General features: G+C 55.2%; 8 protein-coding genes across 8 annotated transcripts in view, besides 20 other annotated features; all 8 read right to left on the bottom strand.

The window, feature by feature from the left end:
• The window catches only part of TraAM80_01819 (putative surface protease GP63), a gene marked incomplete at both ends in the record, with an annotated part of 1,929 nt that extends 168 nt beyond the window's left edge, over nt 1-1,761 (bottom strand). Inside the window, one exon of the mRNA XM_029378847.1 lies at nt 1-1,761. This exon is cut by the window's left edge and continues 168 nt beyond it. Coding sequence (XP_029241290.1) covers nt 1-1,761 — 1,761 coding nt within the window.
• Nucleotides 1,762-1,904: 143 nt separating this feature from the next.
• Nucleotides 1,905-1,945: a microsatellite.
• Nucleotides 1,946-2,307: 362 nt separating this feature from the next.
• Nucleotides 2,308-3,714, bottom strand: TraAM80_01818 (endonuclease G, mitochondrial; the record flags this gene model as incomplete). Its single annotated transcript, XM_029378846.1, has 1 exon — nt 2,308-3,714. One exon carries the CDS (start codon nt 3,712-3,714, stop codon nt 2,308-2,310), a length of 1,407 nt encoding a protein of 468 aa, XP_029241289.1.
• Nucleotides 3,715-4,035: 321 nt separating this feature from the next.
• Nucleotides 4,036-4,070: a microsatellite.
• A 210-nt stretch (nt 4,071-4,280) lies between these two features.
• Nucleotides 4,281-4,304: a microsatellite.
• A 105-nt stretch (nt 4,305-4,409) lies between these two features.
• Nucleotides 4,410-4,432: a microsatellite.
• Nucleotides 4,433-5,284: 852 nt separating this feature from the next.
• Nucleotides 5,285-5,315: a microsatellite.
• Nucleotides 5,316-5,512: 197 nt separating this feature from the next.
• Nucleotides 5,513-5,551: a microsatellite.
• A 106-nt stretch (nt 5,552-5,657) lies between these two features.
• Nucleotides 5,658-7,796, bottom strand: TraAM80_01817 (uncharacterized protein; the record flags this gene model as incomplete). The annotated part of the gene is made up of 1 exon (XM_029378845.1): nt 5,658-7,796. One exon carries the CDS (start codon nt 7,794-7,796, stop codon nt 5,658-5,660), a length of 2,139 nt encoding a protein of 712 aa, XP_029241288.1.
• Nucleotides 7,797-8,027: 231 nt separating this feature from the next.
• Nucleotides 8,028-8,051: a microsatellite.
• Nucleotides 8,052-8,068: a microsatellite.
• A 295-nt stretch (nt 8,069-8,363) lies between these two features.
• Nucleotides 8,364-8,408: a microsatellite.
• A 238-nt stretch (nt 8,409-8,646) lies between these two features.
• Nucleotides 8,647-8,682: a microsatellite.
• A 2-nt stretch (nt 8,683-8,684) lies between these two features.
• Nucleotides 8,685-8,717: a microsatellite.
• A 65-nt stretch (nt 8,718-8,782) lies between these two features.
• Nucleotides 8,783-8,812: a microsatellite.
• A 283-nt stretch (nt 8,813-9,095) lies between these two features.
• Nucleotides 9,096-10,826, bottom strand: TraAM80_01816 (flagellum-adhesion glycoprotein; the record flags this gene model as incomplete). Its single annotated transcript, XM_029378844.1, has 1 exon — nt 9,096-10,826. The coding sequence occupies one exon, from the start codon at nt 10,824-10,826 to the stop codon at nt 9,096-9,098; it is 1,731 nt and encodes a 576-aa protein (XP_029241287.1).
• Nucleotides 10,827-10,870: 44 nt separating this feature from the next.
• Nucleotides 10,871-10,914: a sequence feature (A-rich).
• A 90-nt stretch (nt 10,915-11,004) lies between these two features.
• Nucleotides 11,005-11,033: a microsatellite.
• A 466-nt stretch (nt 11,034-11,499) lies between these two features.
• Nucleotides 11,500-11,537: a sequence feature (A-rich).
• Nucleotides 11,538-11,621: 84 nt separating this feature from the next.
• Nucleotides 11,622-12,809, bottom strand: TraAM80_01815 (citrate transporter; the record flags this gene model as incomplete). Its single annotated transcript, XM_029378843.1, has 1 exon — nt 11,622-12,809. The coding sequence occupies one exon, from the start codon at nt 12,807-12,809 to the stop codon at nt 11,622-11,624; it is 1,188 nt and encodes a 395-aa protein (XP_029241286.1).
• A 290-nt stretch (nt 12,810-13,099) lies between these two features.
• Nucleotides 13,100-13,996, bottom strand: TraAM80_01814 (uncharacterized protein; the record flags this gene model as incomplete). Its single annotated transcript, XM_029378842.1, has 1 exon — nt 13,100-13,996. The coding sequence occupies one exon, from the start codon at nt 13,994-13,996 to the stop codon at nt 13,100-13,102; it is 897 nt and encodes a 298-aa protein (XP_029241285.1).
• A 53-nt stretch (nt 13,997-14,049) lies between these two features.
• Nucleotides 14,050-14,098: a microsatellite.
• A 183-nt stretch (nt 14,099-14,281) lies between these two features.
• On the bottom strand, nt 14,282-15,172 carry TraAM80_01813 (uncharacterized protein; the record flags this gene model as incomplete). Its single annotated transcript, XM_029378841.1, has 1 exon — nt 14,282-15,172. One exon carries the CDS (start codon nt 15,170-15,172, stop codon nt 14,282-14,284), a length of 891 nt encoding a protein of 296 aa, XP_029241284.1.
• A 190-nt stretch (nt 15,173-15,362) lies between these two features.
• Nucleotides 15,363-15,389: a microsatellite.
• A 30-nt stretch (nt 15,390-15,419) lies between these two features.
• Nucleotides 15,420-15,445: a microsatellite.
• Nucleotides 15,446-15,467: 22 nt separating this feature from the next.
• Nucleotides 15,468-15,494: a microsatellite.
• A 366-nt stretch (nt 15,495-15,860) lies between these two features.
• Nucleotides 15,861-16,643, bottom strand: TraAM80_01812 (uncharacterized protein; the record flags this gene model as incomplete). The annotated part of the gene is made up of 1 exon (XM_029378840.1): nt 15,861-16,643. The coding sequence occupies one exon, from the start codon at nt 16,641-16,643 to the stop codon at nt 15,861-15,863; it is 783 nt and encodes a 260-aa protein (XP_029241283.1).
• A 176-nt stretch (nt 16,644-16,819) lies between these two features.
• Nucleotides 16,820-16,855: a microsatellite.
• Between the last annotated feature and the right edge of the window lie 12 nt (nt 16,856-16,867).

Below are 16,867 nucleotides of genomic sequence, written 5' to 3'. Positions count from 1 at the left end.
CTCTTTTGCCCTCCGCTCAGCGTCACTGGAGCGGGCCCCAGACAACACACCGGGTGACGCGGGTATGAAGGAGTCGACCCCAGTGGCCGCGCTGCCATCTTTCTTCTGGCGGCCGCCATTGTCATCGTCGTCAGGGTGGGGCGTGACAAGGCTGCTGCCGTTGGCGGCGATGGTGCACACCTCCTCGTACCTCGGGCAAATGATCCTGCCACCGTCCTTGAAGTTCTCTGATTTGGGCGTGATAGACTTTCCCTCGGGGCACTCGTGCCACTCACTGTTGGCGCCTGGGACCCGCACCCGCACCGCAGTGCCGGTGCAAATCACCTCCGCACACACACCACCATCAGTTAAGGCGGAGCCTCTTTTCACACCATCGATGTCAAGGCACCACGACCCAATTGCGACGGGGGACTCATGGTGAAACACAATTGGGGCAGCAGCGCAAAAGCGAGGCAATTGCTGTGCTCCTGCAGCTCCCACTTGGAGCGCCTGCGCAGTGCGACAGCCGTCCACCGAAATCGACGACGCTGTGGCATCCATGTGCGCAGCACAGGTGCCAACGGCGTACCTGTTGAACGTGCAGCGGTTAGAGACGTCGGTGCTGCCGCACAACATCTTGGGGTAGTTACTGGAGCCCATTGCTGTGCACTTGTTGTTGAGGTACTCGCAGCCGACCTTGTCTCCCCAACCCATCGGCTCTGCCATGGTGAACCGGGCCTTGTAAAAGGGCATGTCGTCAAACGCAGCAAGCGTCAACGCTGTGTAGAAGCCGGCCCCACCAATGGGGGCCATCAACTCATCCCTCGCGTTGCGCGTTGACCAGTGCGATTGCAGCGCCTCGCCCGGCACTCCCTGCAGCTCCATGCCCTCCAGTTGGGTGCAGCCAAAGTGCCTTTGCGTCCGCCTTTTCACCTGGTTGGAGGTCACCCGCGTCACAGCCTTCCCCATCCCGCGTACGTTGCTGGCGTTGGCCACCATGCTCAGCTTCTGCATCTGCCGGTAGCCAAAGCCGAGAGCATGCGCAATCTCGTGTGCGGCAATACGAACGCTGAGCCGATTGAAAACAAGCTCGGAAAGCGCAAGATTCATGACGCCGACCAGTGGCCGACCATCCACCGTGGCACATGGAGCAGCCCACGTCTTCTTACCCAACCCTGCCGTCACGTAGAGCACCATGTCGGCATCAGGTACGCCTTTTATGCGATGCTGACGGGGTACCGTAAAATAACGGCAAAGATTTCTTTTGTGTTCAAAGGAAGGGACCCTCAGCCGACCTCTCACAGGCTGCACAAGGAGACGCTCCGCATGAAGCTTGACGGCCTCGGGAATGACCAGTTTCGTGATGATTTTTACCTTCTGAGACGCGTAGCCCCAGTCAGAACAGTACGACTTTGCTTGCACAAAGTTGCTCTTCTTCTCCTTTTCCCATATTTTTACGTTGCTCTTTTGCTTTTTTATATCCTTCGGCTCCTCTGCCTGCGAGCAATGGGCCACCTGCTTCATGAGGTCCTCCGCGAAGACCTGGATGCGAATCGGAGCCCACCGGTCTTCAACGTCAACAAAGTAGGTTGAGGACGGCCCTACTTTCCCTGGCCCCCGATGCACCACCACCACAGAATCCATCTCTGCTTCCCCCATCACCTCGTCGAAGACGCAGCGGGGCGAAACGGCGGCAGCGCCGGCGGCGAGGCACCCACCCGCGCAGTGTATCGTGAGAAAGAGGAGGAGGAGCGGCAGTGCGGTGTAGTGTGGACGGCGCATCCTGTATTCCTCTGCCTCTTTCAGGTGCGTCTCTCGTGCTTTTTAAAAAAGTTGTTGTGGCGTTAACAGCCTTGATGTCCTTGCTTACCGTTTAAGTGTGCAGTGAAAATATAAGGAGAAGAGCGAGGCCACTAAGTGTGAGTTAAATAAATAAATAAATAAAAAACAAAACTAACAAACCAACGCAGGCAACACCAATCAAAGGGGAAAATAGAGGTTGCTTGCCTCAATGACGTCCGCGTATGAAAGGCGCTAGAAGCGCCGGTAACGGGGGTGAGAATGACACTGCTGCGGTGAAGCAACAGGGGCAACACGTACGCGTAGAGCTGCCCCTCCCCATAACCCCCCAACGTCCCCCCCCCCTTCGCCGCGTTGACGTCGCTACCGCAGCAAAAATTGTTGTCGGTTGTGTCCACCGCCCGCCCCTCTCTCCCTTTTGCGTTTGTTCGTCAAAAGGTGGAGGCAGGGGGGCATGACGCGCAGTTTGAGTGCACACGGGGCAGGTGCGGCACGAAGTGGGAGGATGCCATTTTCACGGCTTACCCCTCACTCCATCTCGCCAACGGCTGCCTCCACAAGTTCCTTTTTGCGTTGTTCGTACTCCTTCATGACGGTAGAATCGAGCTGGGGAGGTTTTGCTTTGTCACGCTGCTGCTGTTGTTTCTCCGCAAGCAGTCGAGTGAAGACCTGCTGCAGTTCCGGCAGCGACTGTGCCGCTCGCAGCTGCGCAATGCACCTGTACGACTGAAACAACGCTACAGTGCGGACCTCACACGACAGGCGTCCGCAAATATTTGGGAGTGTGTCCAACCCTTGCGTAAACATCTTGTGTGTCCGCCACGACGACGCGGTGGTAGTCGTACCGTTGTTTGCAGCGAGCACATTGCGAAAGAATTGCAGTCCTGTCTTCCTCTCCACCTCACTCACTGCAACCTGGTAGGCGACAAGCGGCCGCTCATCTGTGATGGGCTCGTTTGGCATCAAAAATGCGGCAACCTCATGGGTCCCGTCGGCCCGCTCGCCAAGCACGACTTTGAAAAGGTGCGTTGGCACAGCCACATCGTGTTTACCCACAAGTTCGTAACAAACCACCTTGCGCGCCTTCTTGACATCCCCGTTGACACCGTTCAGCGTTGCTGCTGGGGTGATGGCGGACGTGGAGCGGGCCTCTGTCCACCCCCAGGAGCGTGGATCACCGTAGACGTAGCGCGGATGAAAGACAGGGCCAGTCACCACCCACAGCCCGCCTTCGTACCGCCGCATCAGCCTCTTCGTAAGATTCTCTAGGCGTAGCCAGTCCACAGCATTCATCGTCATGTCCTGCGGGACAATGTTTGCGTTCATATTAAACGTCTCCGCCATCTCCTTTGGGGAGGTCTTGTGAAACTGCGCTGCGGCGAGGTGACCACGACTTAGTCCTCGCGTGAGCTGCAGCTGTTGTTGTTCTCTTCCCCCGCTGTAGTCGTCAGGCGTCACTCGAAACGTCTCCGGGACGGTGGTGTCCGCAAAAAACTTCATTCCCTCCCTCTTTACCACGGAGGAGTCCTCTTCGTCCTCCCCACCCCCCGTCGGCGTCGTCGTCGTGACGGCAGTGGCGGGGCCCGGGATGTACTCCAAAACCCAATTCGGAATCCGCCTTTCGTAGTTGAGGCTCGCCACGAAGCCGTCAAAGAAGCGCACGCGCTCATCCGAGGGAAGGCCTTTGCTCACTGTTTTTTGCATGAACGCGGAGAGCCGCCCCGCGGAGGCATCACTCCACACAGCCTCACGCAGTGAGGAGGGCGCTTGCGCAGGCCCGGGCGACGGCACGTCCAGCAATCTCGGCTGCTCGTGCCTGGGACGCCGGCCGCTGGCCCGCTCCGCCATCATGCCCAGCGCCGCTCCTACGAAGGTGGCACTGAGAAGCGCGAAGACGCGCCCCATCGCAGAGGCAGTTGTGGACGACGGCGACATGCCTGCGATGTTGCGTATTCACGCCCGACGTCCCCCGCCGCTCCCTTTGCTCGTGCAGTCACCCCTCCCCTCCCCTACGCAGGCAAAGGAAGACAAATGTGTTTATGGGAGGAGTAGGAGGACAAACCACAGAAAAGCCCGCGAAAGACAAAAAAAATTATCGAAGCAGAAGTGTGAATGTGAACTGCACATCAGTCATAGCAGAAAGACAAAAGTGGTGGAGCTGAGGCACACACATACACGAGGGTTGTAAAGAGCAGAGGCGGTGGCTGGGCCAGCAAATGCAACAGCTAAGACGCGTCAGCGCACCGAGAAGGTGATACACTACAAGACAGAGATACACACACACACACACAAATGTCATCTCACACATTGGGGCTGAAGGTGACGGGGTTGGTGGTGAAATCGAGTGTGGCACCTCACAAAATTTAAAAAAAAAAAAAAAGGAAGAACAGGGGTAGAAAAACAGTACAGAGATGACTTGCGGGTGCCTCGTCGTACCCGTCACATGCCGTTGATGCCCCTTCGAAAAGCTCAAAGAGGGGCAGCGGCCCTCCACTCCCCAGATATATATATATATATATTATGTACAGAGAGAGAGATAAAGGGAGAGAAGTGGGGAACGTGCATGAATGGGTCTTTTCTCTCTCTCCCACGCCTTCCTTCTCGCGCCACTCGTCTACGCACGGCTGAAGACACACACACACACACACATACAGATATCGAGTGAGTGATAAATCGCAATAAGTGCAGTTGAATACATGCAACTATCCACGTACAAAGCAAGAAAACGGCCGCTAAGCATAGCTACAGAAACCAGGCCCTACGGAGTAACAAAAACAGCGGAAAACGTGCAATAAATAAACAACCTCCTCACATTTCCTTCAACCTGCCTCTTTTACTGTTCTTTTGGTTTCTTCATGATTTTCCCATTATCCTGTTCCCCCTTACATTCTCTTTCATTCCATCTTTGCCCATTCTTCCCCTTGGCTTTCTTTCTAGACATATGAACATAATTACAATAATGGTTGAAGAAAGGGGGCGTGGAACTTTTCTGCGTGTGAACGCACCACGCTTCTCCACCTCTTACATGTAATCTCACGCGTAAAAAATATACATAGATAACTTTTGCATGAATAATGGGCTCCTCCCCCTTCCCCCCGCTCTCTCATTGGGTGGGTGTACGCACGTGCATGTGTGTGTGTGTATGTGCCCCCCCCTCCTCCCCTCCCTCCTTTTTTTTTTCTCCCGTTTCATTCCAGCAAGGGGATGAGAGTGTGTGTGTGAAGGGGGTGGGAGACGTTGTGGTGCCCAGCGCTCCCCCGGCCTCATCACCATCGCCGCATCCCACGCACACGACGAGATGAGAACCAAAAAGAGGAGAATTATTTTAACAGATAATGAGAGGGGGAGGATGCTTGTGGATACGATCAACATTTTCAGAGTTTGAAGGCGAGACGCGATCGTCCAAGCAAAGAAGCAACCGAAGCTGCAGTGGTGGGGATTGCCAGGGGCCAGATCAAGAGACACGAATCTGCACACCCTCCTTTATGCTCTTTTTGTTTTTGTTTTTGTTTGTTTTTTTGTTTGTTTGTTTGTTTCTTTCCTTTTCTCCCTTCCCGGCCCCCATTGTAGTTATTCATTCACTTCCCAAGTGGCCGCTGGGGTGTTATTCGCATGCTGCACCGCTCCGTACGACCTACCCCACCCGTCATTGGTACGACTAATACCATCACACCAATGGGGGAACTCCTCTGGCCGTCCTTGCCGCTGCTGTAATCGGTATTCACAGCCACTTTACGATACGTATGCACAGACATACATAAATAAATACATATTGCACGTACACTCGGTGCGGTGGGAATGGCCTCTTTTGTACTCATTTCTGATTCTTTGCCTTCAACTGTCGCTTGCACCTGCACCGCTGCATGGGGAGGGCCGGTTTAGTATCGATCCAACACATGCTCCTCATTGTTGGCATCTAGCGGGTTGCTGATCTCCAGCTCCTCCTCGTCGTCCAGTGTGCTCTTAAACATCGGCCGCACGGGCGCCACCACGGCTGCCAACCGCTTCCGCTTTGAGGTGAGAACCACCACAATCGCAATGAGCGCTGTCAGCACCACCGCCGCTGCAACTGCCACGCCAATGATGCAGCCGCGGTTGCACGCCGGCTTGTATGGCGTCGTGTTTGCCGCCGTATAGTTCTTCAGCAGATACTCCAGCGGAGCCCAGTCGGTGCCCTGCAGGCACCGTGACACATTGAAGTTGTACTTCTGCGGCACGAACACCTCGTACTCGTTCTGCACGTTGAAGGGAGGACGCGTGACCAGAGTCTCGGTGCGATTGGTGATGACAGCTTCACAGGTGCTATTCCTGTCCCCACCAGCGGCAATACCCCCACCGCCCATGAACGATTTGCACATTTCCAGTTGTGCATTTACCATGTTTTGAATGAACCACCGCACCTCCATGTCCTGCACCGGCGTCAGTTTCGAGAAGTCAAATTGAGGGAAGGGGAACACGAGCTGCACCACATTCGCGGCACCGTACTCCACGCGGAGAATGTCCCGAAGAGCCGTATTCGCGTTCAATTCCGCCAAAATTACATGGCTGGTGTTGTTGTTGAACCGCTCCGGCATAAGTAGCTTCATCCTGGTGATGTTTGTGATATTGTTGATCGTGACCCTCATCGGTGGGTTGGCGTAAATCAGCGGAAACTCCAGGACTTTCCGCACCACGGAAACCAGCCCATGCATCACGTCATTCATCATGGTGGCGTTGCAAAAAGGAAATATGCTCGTGTCCATGTACAGCGCCTCGTCTATCCTGTCGTAGTACGCCTCCACCGCGCGCTGCACCGCCGCAAAGTCCGTGGTCGCCACTTCCCCAGGCGTAGTGACGTTCACAAAATCCGCTTGTTGCACCAGTACGACAAAGTCTGTGACCCACGTGGAATCGTTCACATGCATGCTGTTTTGAGGTGCGTAGGTGCTGTTTGTGCCCAATTTTTTGTTGAGTGCCTCTTTCATGAGTGCGACGATCTCTGGTATGACTTTCGGTGCATCCGGGTAACCCAGCGGCAAAGGTGGGGGCTGCAGCTGCGCCGGAACAATCGCAGGCGGCAGCGTCACAGCGCGCACTGTGTTCAGATGACTTGACAGGTACATTTCATTCTCGGCAAGCACAAAGAGGCGCCAATTCAAACACATTCTGAAGGTGTAGCCGTCAACCACAGGGGGGCACGTAAGGCTGCTGTTACCAGCAAATAAAACCACCGTCATGCTGGAGGCTTCGACATGGAGGTGGTAGAGCTGGTATGACGACATGGCGTACAACGCACCTGAAGGCGCACTGAAGACATCGATGTAGCTCCCGGGAAGATGGGAAATTTTGGTGCCACTGCTGTCAAAGTGGCAGATACCCATTTGGGATGAGCTACCGACGACGAAGACGCCTAGCGCGTTTACAGCAATGCCGTTGTACTTTGTATACTCACACTTAAATCCATGCTGCCCTTCGCACTTCGTGGGAGTTCCATCCACCCCAATCTCGCAGCTCCACACCTTGTCCATGTTTTGCTCCGTCATGTACAGCCTATCGCCATAGAGTGTAACATCGGTGAAGGAGAGACCATTTTCTAATTGAATGCTGAGGACACTGTTGTTGGTGATGTAACGCAGCCTATTTTGACTCTCCACAAAGTACACAAACATCATGTTATTCCGCAGGGTACGCACACACCCTGCCGGTTTGTCAACGCGTGCATTTGCCCATGAGTCGTCCACGTCTGTGGCTGTGCCGTTGCCAAGGAGTGTACCCGTCATCTGCGTGCTTCGGGAGTAGGTGCGAAAAAAGCCCTTCACACCAATCAGTATCTCGTCCTCGTTGCGGCCTTGACAGAGCGCACGGGGTCGCGTTAGCAGCGACTTTCCACGACCACCGTTGTCAGTCCCAATGACGCCCGAAACCCCAGAGACCGTTTCTACCATGTACCTCAGTGGCATGGCCGTTGCCATCTCGTGCGTGGTGGCGGCCAGCACCGAAGTGACAATCAAAAGAGCCTGAAAGGGCGAGATGCGCATCGCTGTAGACGCAGGTAAATAATATGCCTACAGGACGTTCTGCACTTACTATATATTTCTCCACGTTTGATCCTCCCCTTCCGTTCAGCCTCCAGGTTGTTGCTTTGCGTGCCGACCCAATGTACTCACACATTCACAGAGAGAAGGAAAAAGAAAGATAGAGGCAAACACGCCGTGGTTGTGTGGGGGAGCAGGTGCCTGCACGCCAAGAGCCTCCGGCCCGAGAAAGGGAAAGAAATAAATAAGCAAAAAAGAATATATATATATATATACTTTTCCTTTGTTATTTTCATTTTGAAAAGAGTGAGGAACTGTGCGTAACAACTGCGACCGGAATCCCCACGAAACGTTTGTCTGCGTTGAATTCCCCTCTCCCCTCGGCTGCCTCGAAGGTCCATGCGCGCCCTTCGCCCGTACGTTTCCTTTCCCTCCCCCCCACGTGTCGTGCCGGCAAACAAAGATGCAAAAAAAGAGAGAGATAAAGAGACAAACGGAAGGGCGACGGCATGTCTCCACACGCACACATACAAAACTTGAGGCGAGAGAGGGGTGGCCGAGGTGCCAGGGAACAACAACAAGAACTAATATACATACAACACAACGACCACGACAGCGGTAACGACCTGAGTGAAGAAGAAATAAGAAGAATAATAACGACAGGGCGGGGAGAGATATGCCTGTGTGTTGGCGCGCAGCGCAGCCTCAACGGTGCACTTCACGGCAACGCCGGCGTGGGCGATCCATCGCCCCCTCACACGTGGCAGGTAAAGTCATCAAATGACGGTGCGTGTGTGTAAGTGTATGCTGCTTTTTTCACACCTCATCTTTTTCTAGTTTCCGCCCCTCTCCTCACACACACACACACACACACACACACACATACACATACATATACATATACCCATGCAAATGCACATGCACGCACGCGCCCATAAAAAAGAAGAGAAAATAAGGGAAGGGGTAAAAACAGTACACGAGGAGCCAATACAAAAAACAAACAAACAAACAAACAAACATAAAAAAAAACACGGAACTACCAACGATAAAATACATGCATGAAACACGAATCTCTCCACATATTTTCTTTTCCCTTCGCTTTTGTTTTTGTTTTGTTCTCGTCGGCTTCTTCGTGCTGTTCCCTTCATTACGTCACTCAACATGGCCTCTTTCATTGCTACTCTCTTCTTTTTTCTTCCTTTTATGTGGGAGGATGCGGCTCCACTTTGCACGTCTGGTTCTTTCTAAGTTCATTGCGGTGCCGCCGCTGCCGCTCCCCGCCCCCTCGCTCGGGTTGGCCCCCTATACGGGTGGCACAAGCAGCACGGCGCTCAGCGCGTTCGCAGGGCTTCCAATCATCAGGGCAAGCAGCACAACGCCGGTGGTGCCGAGCACCGCGGACGACACCGCCGCCCCCACACAGACGTCATTGCACCCCGTGGGTTTCACGTAGCCTACACACTGCGTCCTGTCAAAGGTTATCGTCTCGCACTGCTCAACGCAGTTGAGCATACAAAACTCCTCTACGTGTATCCCCGGTACCTCCTGTTTTATGGAATTAAGGAATTTTATCGTCCAGTACCACGGTGACGCAAAGAGTCTCTGCTCCCCCTCCTCAGACGACATACCGTACGGCGTGTAGTACTCCATGATTGCGATGGTGCCGTCGAAGTTAAGCTGCGTCGTCAGGTTTGTCCAGGTGGAGACGTTCACGTTGCCGGGAACGTCAAATTTTCCTTTGGGCGGAAATACGGCAATAAAATCGGTGGAATTAAACGCAATTCCCACATCCTTCATCATCCATGCGTGAAGCTCGGCCATGAGTTTTTTGTTGGCAAGTGGAAGACTTACGGCAGGAAAGGCGGTCACGGTGTTGCCACGGTATTGAGAAATGGTGATGGTTGGGGTCGGTGTCAATGTGATCGTTGGGGTGGGGATGGGCGGCACCGTGGGGGTGATCGGTATCGTTGGCGTCACAATCGGCGTCGGTGTCGGCGTCACAATCGGCGTCGGCGTCGGCGTAAACGAGGTGTCCCGCACACGGTAAACGTTGGAGGTGGTAACGACGTAAAACTCATGCTGGTTCACACGCACGAGCGATTGAACGTTGTCCTCTGTCCACTCCATCACCACCTGTGGACAAAGCGTAGGTGCTTTTTCCTTCTCCGCCGTGGTGGAGATCGAGAAGATGTATTTCTTTCCATCTCGATTGCCGTAGTAGTACAGTTCAGTTTCGTCCGCCGTGAGCATGAGGGCGCTGAGGTAACCCACGCAGTTGACGTCGCCAATGTACCAGGTGCTTGCGGAGGCGTTGACGTCATCCATTTGAATCGCCTTGATTCTGGTGCTGCTGGCAATGGCAAACATAAGCTGCTTTGACTCACTGATCTGCAGGACACCTGGCTGAAAGCCGGCGACAAACCTCGTAATGAAGGTGGACTCCAGCAGCGGGGCAAAAATGATGCGCGAGTTGCCGGTGTCGGAGACAAACAAGTCGTGGGTGCTCTCTGAACGTCGGTAGGGGAGGATGTAAGACGGACTGTGCAGCCCTGCTGAGATAAAGTTGTCCACATTGCCCTCCGCAACTCGTCGAATGGCGTCGTTGCTGCTGTCGGCGACGTACAATGCGCCGCCCTCGTACACCACGCTACTGGGCATGTTGAAGAGCGCCTCCGCGGCGGGTCCGTCTTTCTTGCCACGTTTCGCGCGATCACCGGCAATGGTGTAGATGCCGGATCTGTTCACAAGACGCACGGTAGAGCCACCGCCGCCGACATCGCAGAGCAGCAGCGAGTGAGAACCCGGGCCGAGGAAGCCACCGGCAGCAGTTGAAAGGATCCCGACGTCGCTTGGGCCATCTGTTTGCCCCTGCGAACACCCTATGCAGAGGCGGCTTTTGAAAAAGTTGTATATTGTCCACGACTGCGAGGGAGGATCCTCAGCCGCCGCAGGGCAGGCAGCCCACACCGCCGTCAACAGCAGCGCCACGAAAAGTGCTGACGGCCACGCCCTTCTTGCAAACACCACATGCATGACAGACGCTGTGCGGTGTCGGGACGTCCGAGTTGCGTGAGTGCTTTCGTTTTGCTTTTGTTGTCCTGTGTGTGTTTTGTTTGCTTTTTAAAGTCTCAATGTATCGCTTCGCTTGCTTCCTCTTCGTCCACCGCGCTCCTTCTTCCCTTGCCCCGCTAATCGCAACCACCAGAGACAATCTCTCTATCTATCTCTCTCTATCTCTCTACTGTTACTGTGCGGGCACCCCACAGACAGGAAGGATAGGTGAGAAACATAGAGAAGCCGTCCATCGCACGGTCACACACACACACACGTCCACGGAGAGAAGAAAAAATGGGAGGACAAAAAACAAGAGGCCACAGTGCGTGAGAGTGTACGGCAGTGCAGTGAGGTTGAGAGAATGCAGCGGAGAGTGAGGAAAGGAAAGAAAAAAAACACACACAATACAAAATCCATGCGAGAAGCAAAGAAACAATGTGGAATCCAAGGCCCCCAACAAACACACCCTTAATGGAACGACAAAACAAAAGATAAATTAAGTAAATACATGTATGCATGTGGGAAGACAAAGACGTGCCGGTACACACGTACATAAGCATCCAAATAAGAGGCTGGACATCACAACGGCAAACACAACAATAACACATAAATGTACGTATAGCCGCACAGCAAAGAAACGTTAGTTCATTGCTTGTTTTGTTTGTTTTATTGTTGCTTCCTGTTCTTTTGATGTAAGTCGTCCGTTTACCCCCACCCACCTACCCGCTCTCTCTCATCTCTGTCCAATATTATATCTCTGGGTCAGAGGGAGTTTTATTCCTTCTTGTGACCGGCAGTGCCGACAACGGCGCGTCGGATGAGAGGAAAAACAGTAAAAACAAGTGCCACGTGCGTGCCCACGTGAATGCTACGTGCAATGGTGCCAGCGTAAAACCCAGCAATCCCCCGCCGACAATAAATATCGTGGAAGGAACGCCTTAAGCCTCTTATGTGCGGTGACTCAGACCCGCTCAGTGAAGTTCCGCTGCTGTTACAACTGGCGGCACGGTGTACCACACCGGACTGCATCTGTGTCTTGACCACATCCACGGGTTGCGTGACCAAGACGGAAAAAACACCAGCAACAAAGCCAGCGAGTCCATTCCACAAAGGACTCTTTTGACGTGCCTTTTGCAGTTGCCTCATCGTTTCTACGCCTACCGCTGCTGCCCCTCCTCCGCTTTCGCCATGGGTGACTTCTATGGGATGCCACATGGCAACAAAGGCCTCGCAGCAGAAAGTGTCCATGACAAACTTCTGTGCGGGGAAGCGCAGAGCCTGGTTCAGCCCCTGTTTCAGCATCGTCGCGCTCACACCACTGTAAAACGTGCGTCGGAAGCCGCACTCCCGCACCATCAACAGAACAGCGCGACAGGTGCCAAGGGACTGGTAGCGTGGAAACGCCTGCCTGGAGTCGTGAATCATGCGCGTCTTAACGCTCTCCGTGGGGCTTACGGCACACGCCGTCTCAACGCACCCCGCAAAAAAACCACAGAGACTCAGCACAGGTAGAGAGACTGTTGGTTCCTCACCGCGTACACCGCCGCCCCCGTTTACCAGGGTCTTGGCAGTGTCCGTGGCCCACTCGTACGCGCCCCAGCGAGAGGCCTGCTTCGGAATGGAGCCTAACAACACGGGGACAAATCCCCTATACAAGCCCAGCGGACTGTGCTGCTGCACAGTTCTTTTCACACAGTCCCAAATACCATTGTACATGTGCGGCAACGACGAGGAGGAGGGTGCATGAAGGAGCTGTTGAAGCTGCAGATGCGTCTTTACGTACTCGAGGGGGTACGTGACAATCGCCTCGATACCACCTGTTAAGGCACCCGCAAGAAAAGACCACAAAGCGGCATAACAGTTATCAACGTTGCGCGTTAACAGCTCATTACCTTTAGGTAGATGGAGGGTGGAAATGGGAATTAAAGGCACCGTGACCACATCTTCGGTTACTACGGACATCCTTGAGGCACAAAACCTACTCAAGAAAAGAGAGAGTGAAATCAACAGACGTACAAGTCATCATGCGTAGTGCTATGAACAACAGCTGTGCGCGTATGTGCGTGTTGGACTTCGCCCCTGTTAGTAGTGCCGCTGCACCGCCTTAAGCATCCTCTAGTTTTTTTTTTTTTTTTCTATCGCTTCTCCGCATTTCACACAACTTTTCTCTCAGACTCCCCGCCCCCCTCTCTTCAGCTTTATTCGCCTGCTCTCCTTTTTTATTCCCTCCTTCTTTTTTTGTTTGCCTTGGATCAATGAAATGGCGGGGGTGCTGCCCCACCGACAGAGCTCGTGCCACCGGCGCCACTGCCAGTTCCCGTACCGCTTCCTCCCCCTTTGCCAATGTGAAGGAAGTTGCAGTATGGTCCACGCCTGCACCCCTCCCGCGTATTAAAAAAGGCACACACCCTGCCATACAACGCATTGTTTACGTGACGTTCATTACGCCGTATCTGCGAAAGCCGATAGTCCTCCGATGACGACGGCGGGAAGGTGGGGGGAAGTACAGATGTACCCAAGACGGACGGCGCTGAGTGGCTCTGCTGCTGTTGATGCTGCTGTGGCTGGTGGGTGTAAGAGTAGACGCCACTATCTATCACAGGTGGCGCCGTTTCGTTTGGTGTAAACGACGCGCCGTTATGCTTTCCATCAGTAGTTAGCACCGATGAGACCAGCGGGGCTGCGGGCGCGGGGACCGCCGCCTGGTAGTACGGCGGGGCGGCGGCTCCCGCGCGGGGTCGAGGTGCGTCCATCGCATGGCTGTTTGTGTGGTTGCCCCCGCCACCCGCATTTCGTGTGTGGGCGGCAACCGTGAGAAGGTCCAGCGACGAGGGATCGGCGCAGTTGATGTCACAGTGACCATTCATCGCAAAGTAGAAGTCCATCAACGCCTGGTGCGCCACGTGCGGCGGGGGACGCAGCGAGAGCAGGTTCGGCAGCGTCACGGACTGCACCTGCTCCGAAGGAAGGGGCTGGTACGGGGAGGTCTGGATCTTGCGCACGAGACAGACGGCCGACGGGGCGGCGTGCTCCAGCACGTAATTTGTTTTCACCGCCCCTGCCGAGTGGTACGGCGGCGCTGCCGCCGCGGACGCCACGCGGGAAGCGAGCGACACCGACGAGGGATCTGCTGAAGGTGGGGCCGTCATTTGACGCTACAGGGCAACTGCAGAGGCAGGCACACAAGGAGACCAACGATACGCAACAACAACAACAAGAGCAGCAGCAGCCGCAACAACAAAAACAACTACTCAACTCCGCCCTTGTCGTTTTCTTCACTTCCTTCTCGCACCCCAACACATATCTGTTCGCCTCTGCACGTCACTGCATGACCCTTGTGGTTGTTGCAGTCTGCCACTGCGCCTGCAGAGGAGGCTCCCACAACGGCCGCACGTAGACGCAACGGTGTCTCTCGCCACACGTGTACACATCTCTTACTTTCGCACACGCGTCGGCTGCGGACCTCTGTCGCTGCTACTCACCCCAGCAAGGAGGTTATCCTCACCTTTAAGTTCCGCCTCATCATCGTTCTCAAGCTCGTTGCATGCACTTGACCCAAGTAGCGCCTTCCTCGCACGCGAGTGATACCACGCCGCCTGCTCTGGTGGAAGGGCCCCAAAGTCCTCCGGTGTGCTCTGCGGGTGAGACTGCAGGTACACCATCATACCCATCAGCTCGCTCATGGCCCACGACTCTCGCTGCTGCCGCCGTCGTCGGGCGGTGACGGAGGAATTCTCCCTGCGCTGCTGGCATTCCTCATCCGTCACAGGGTGAAAGTCACCGGCAAGGCACAGGTGCTCCCCAACGAACTTCATCAGCCGGTAACGGTGACATGGATGCACCGTGACGTTGCCCGTGTGCGGGCATGGCAGCAGCAGAAGTGGATAACGATTTACGGTGACGTCCTGCAACAGGACCCCTTCGTGGCCGAACAGCTTTCGAGGATTGACGTACGGCGTGAGGGCGGCCACACGCGATGGCCTTTCGTTGAGGTAAATCATAAAAAACGATCCACCCTCGCCACTGACAACGGGGGCCACGGTGTCCGCAACAATCGCAGAAGGTGACAGAGCAGAGGAAGTCGTGGTGTGTTCAATCGTGTCACCACATATCCTGTGTGTTGGGCTTCGCGGGGGCACGTATCCCTCATCTGCGTGGAACGCAGCAACTGAGGAGAGGGATTGGCCGCTGTCGTTGCTGTGGCTCCCCTCTTCCCCGCCACTGCCGCCTGAGGCACTGGAGTCACCTCGTTGCCGTTTGCGCGAGGCCGTAATCCCGGGTGGGGCTGTGCGCTCCAGCATCCACTGCGGCGTCGCTTCTCTCATTTGCCTCTCCCGGCTCCGCCCCACCCACCGGCGGCACGCCTACACGCAACTCAGAGAGGGGGAGCAGCTGGCCCGGTGTATTCTTGTAAACTCCTTCCTCCTTCCTGCTACGTGTGAGAAGGGAGCAAATGGCATCAACGCAAAAACGGCGTTTCTACCCGGCAGGCAGGGGTATAGCAAAAACCCCCCAAAAAACAACAACAACAACAGCTAAACACGCACACGCAGCAAAATAAGTTGAAAAATATGTGTGTGCGTGTGTGTGTGTGTGTGGGCTCGTCAGCTGAACTCGCCTCTCCCTCCCTCCCTCCCTCTCTCTCTCACACAAACACACACATACACGGTGGACACGTGAGAGTGCTGCAAGGATGACGGAAACCACGCAACTCGAACAGCCAGGAAAGATCTACATCTGGGCTTGCCCCAGCCAGTTCTCTGCAGCTTGAGACGCGGGACTTGCCTTAGCGCGTTTCGCGTTCCCCGCATGGTGTCATGCAAGCACCCAACGACGCATCATCCGCTTCAGCCTCCTGCCAGGTATCCACCCAATACTCAGTCGCCTCTTTTCTCCCTACTCGCTGCTGGCATGGCGGCGCCTGGCGAGGGTCTGGGAAAGGGGGCAGTAAGGCGGCACGGTGGCACGTGGATTCGACGGGTGGGAGCCTCTGGGCAACGCCACCGCCTCGTGTCATCCCGTGCGCGGTGGGCCAAGCCGCACGGTCGGTCGTCCCTGCAACTCATCCTCCTCCACTTCCTCCTCCTCATCGCTAAAGCCGCCGTAGTTCAACGCGTCAACGGGAATCCCGGAACTTTCACGTGGGCCACTGGCACTACTCCCCCCAGAGGTATGATGGTAGCGCAGTTGCCGAGGAGACCATGAGGGACGTCCTCCTTCTGGAAGCATGTCATCGTCTTCCGTGAATGCCCCCCAGCTGTTCTGCGACGGTTCTGCCGCAGTGTTTGGCATGACCGTCGGACCACGCAGCTCAGTGTAGCGCCCTGCCTGGTAATTCGCATCTGTGGGTGGGGACGGCGCTTCACCCTCCTGCCGTTCGTACGTATAGGCGGAAGGGTTCCGATGACTGGCTGTGAGCGCGTGGCTTCGCGTATTGCGTCGTTGGCGCCAGATGTGTGGTTGACCCACAAACGCAGGTGAGGCACGCTGATGCAGTGAGTAGGTTGCGCGAGGCTGCAGAAACGGCACGTCGCAGTGATACCGCAGCAGGGCGTTGCGGTTCGCGTTGTAGTACGCCATGAGGAGGTCTGGGTAATCTAGCGGGGATCCCGAGGACGCCGGGAGGGCGGCGCGACCGGAAATAAATGGGATGCTGCATCGCCGCGGGAGTTGCTGCTGCCGCTGCATCTGCGCAGTGTCGCTGCCGCCGCTGGGCAGGTGGTTACCCACCCGCGACGCCGCGAGCTCGTTCCACGCCTGGTGCACAAACGCGCAAAACAACTCTTCTGTTATCATGTCTTCTTCCACTTCTCTTCGCAGCCTCTGTCCCTTTCTACGTGTCCACGTGCAAACACCGCCCCTGCAGGTGAGCAAGGGGGAAAAGACGAAGGAAACACACACCGCAGTGTCGCCCAAATCAAGAGATAGAGAGAAAAAAAAACATTATTCAACCGAGTACTCCCAGTACGACGCACACACACACACACACACACACACACACACACACAACAACGCAGAGA

Source organism: Trypanosoma rangeli (genome assembly GCF_003719475.1).
Source record: "Trypanosoma rangeli strain AM80 chromosome Unknown Tra_15.4_contig_00038, whole genome shotgun sequence".
Classification (NCBI taxonomy): domain Eukaryota; phylum Euglenozoa; class Kinetoplastea; order Trypanosomatida; family Trypanosomatidae; genus Trypanosoma; species Trypanosoma rangeli.
The sequence above is the reverse complement of the archived record's forward strand: the minus strand, read 5'-3'. Positions and strand labels throughout refer to the sequence as shown.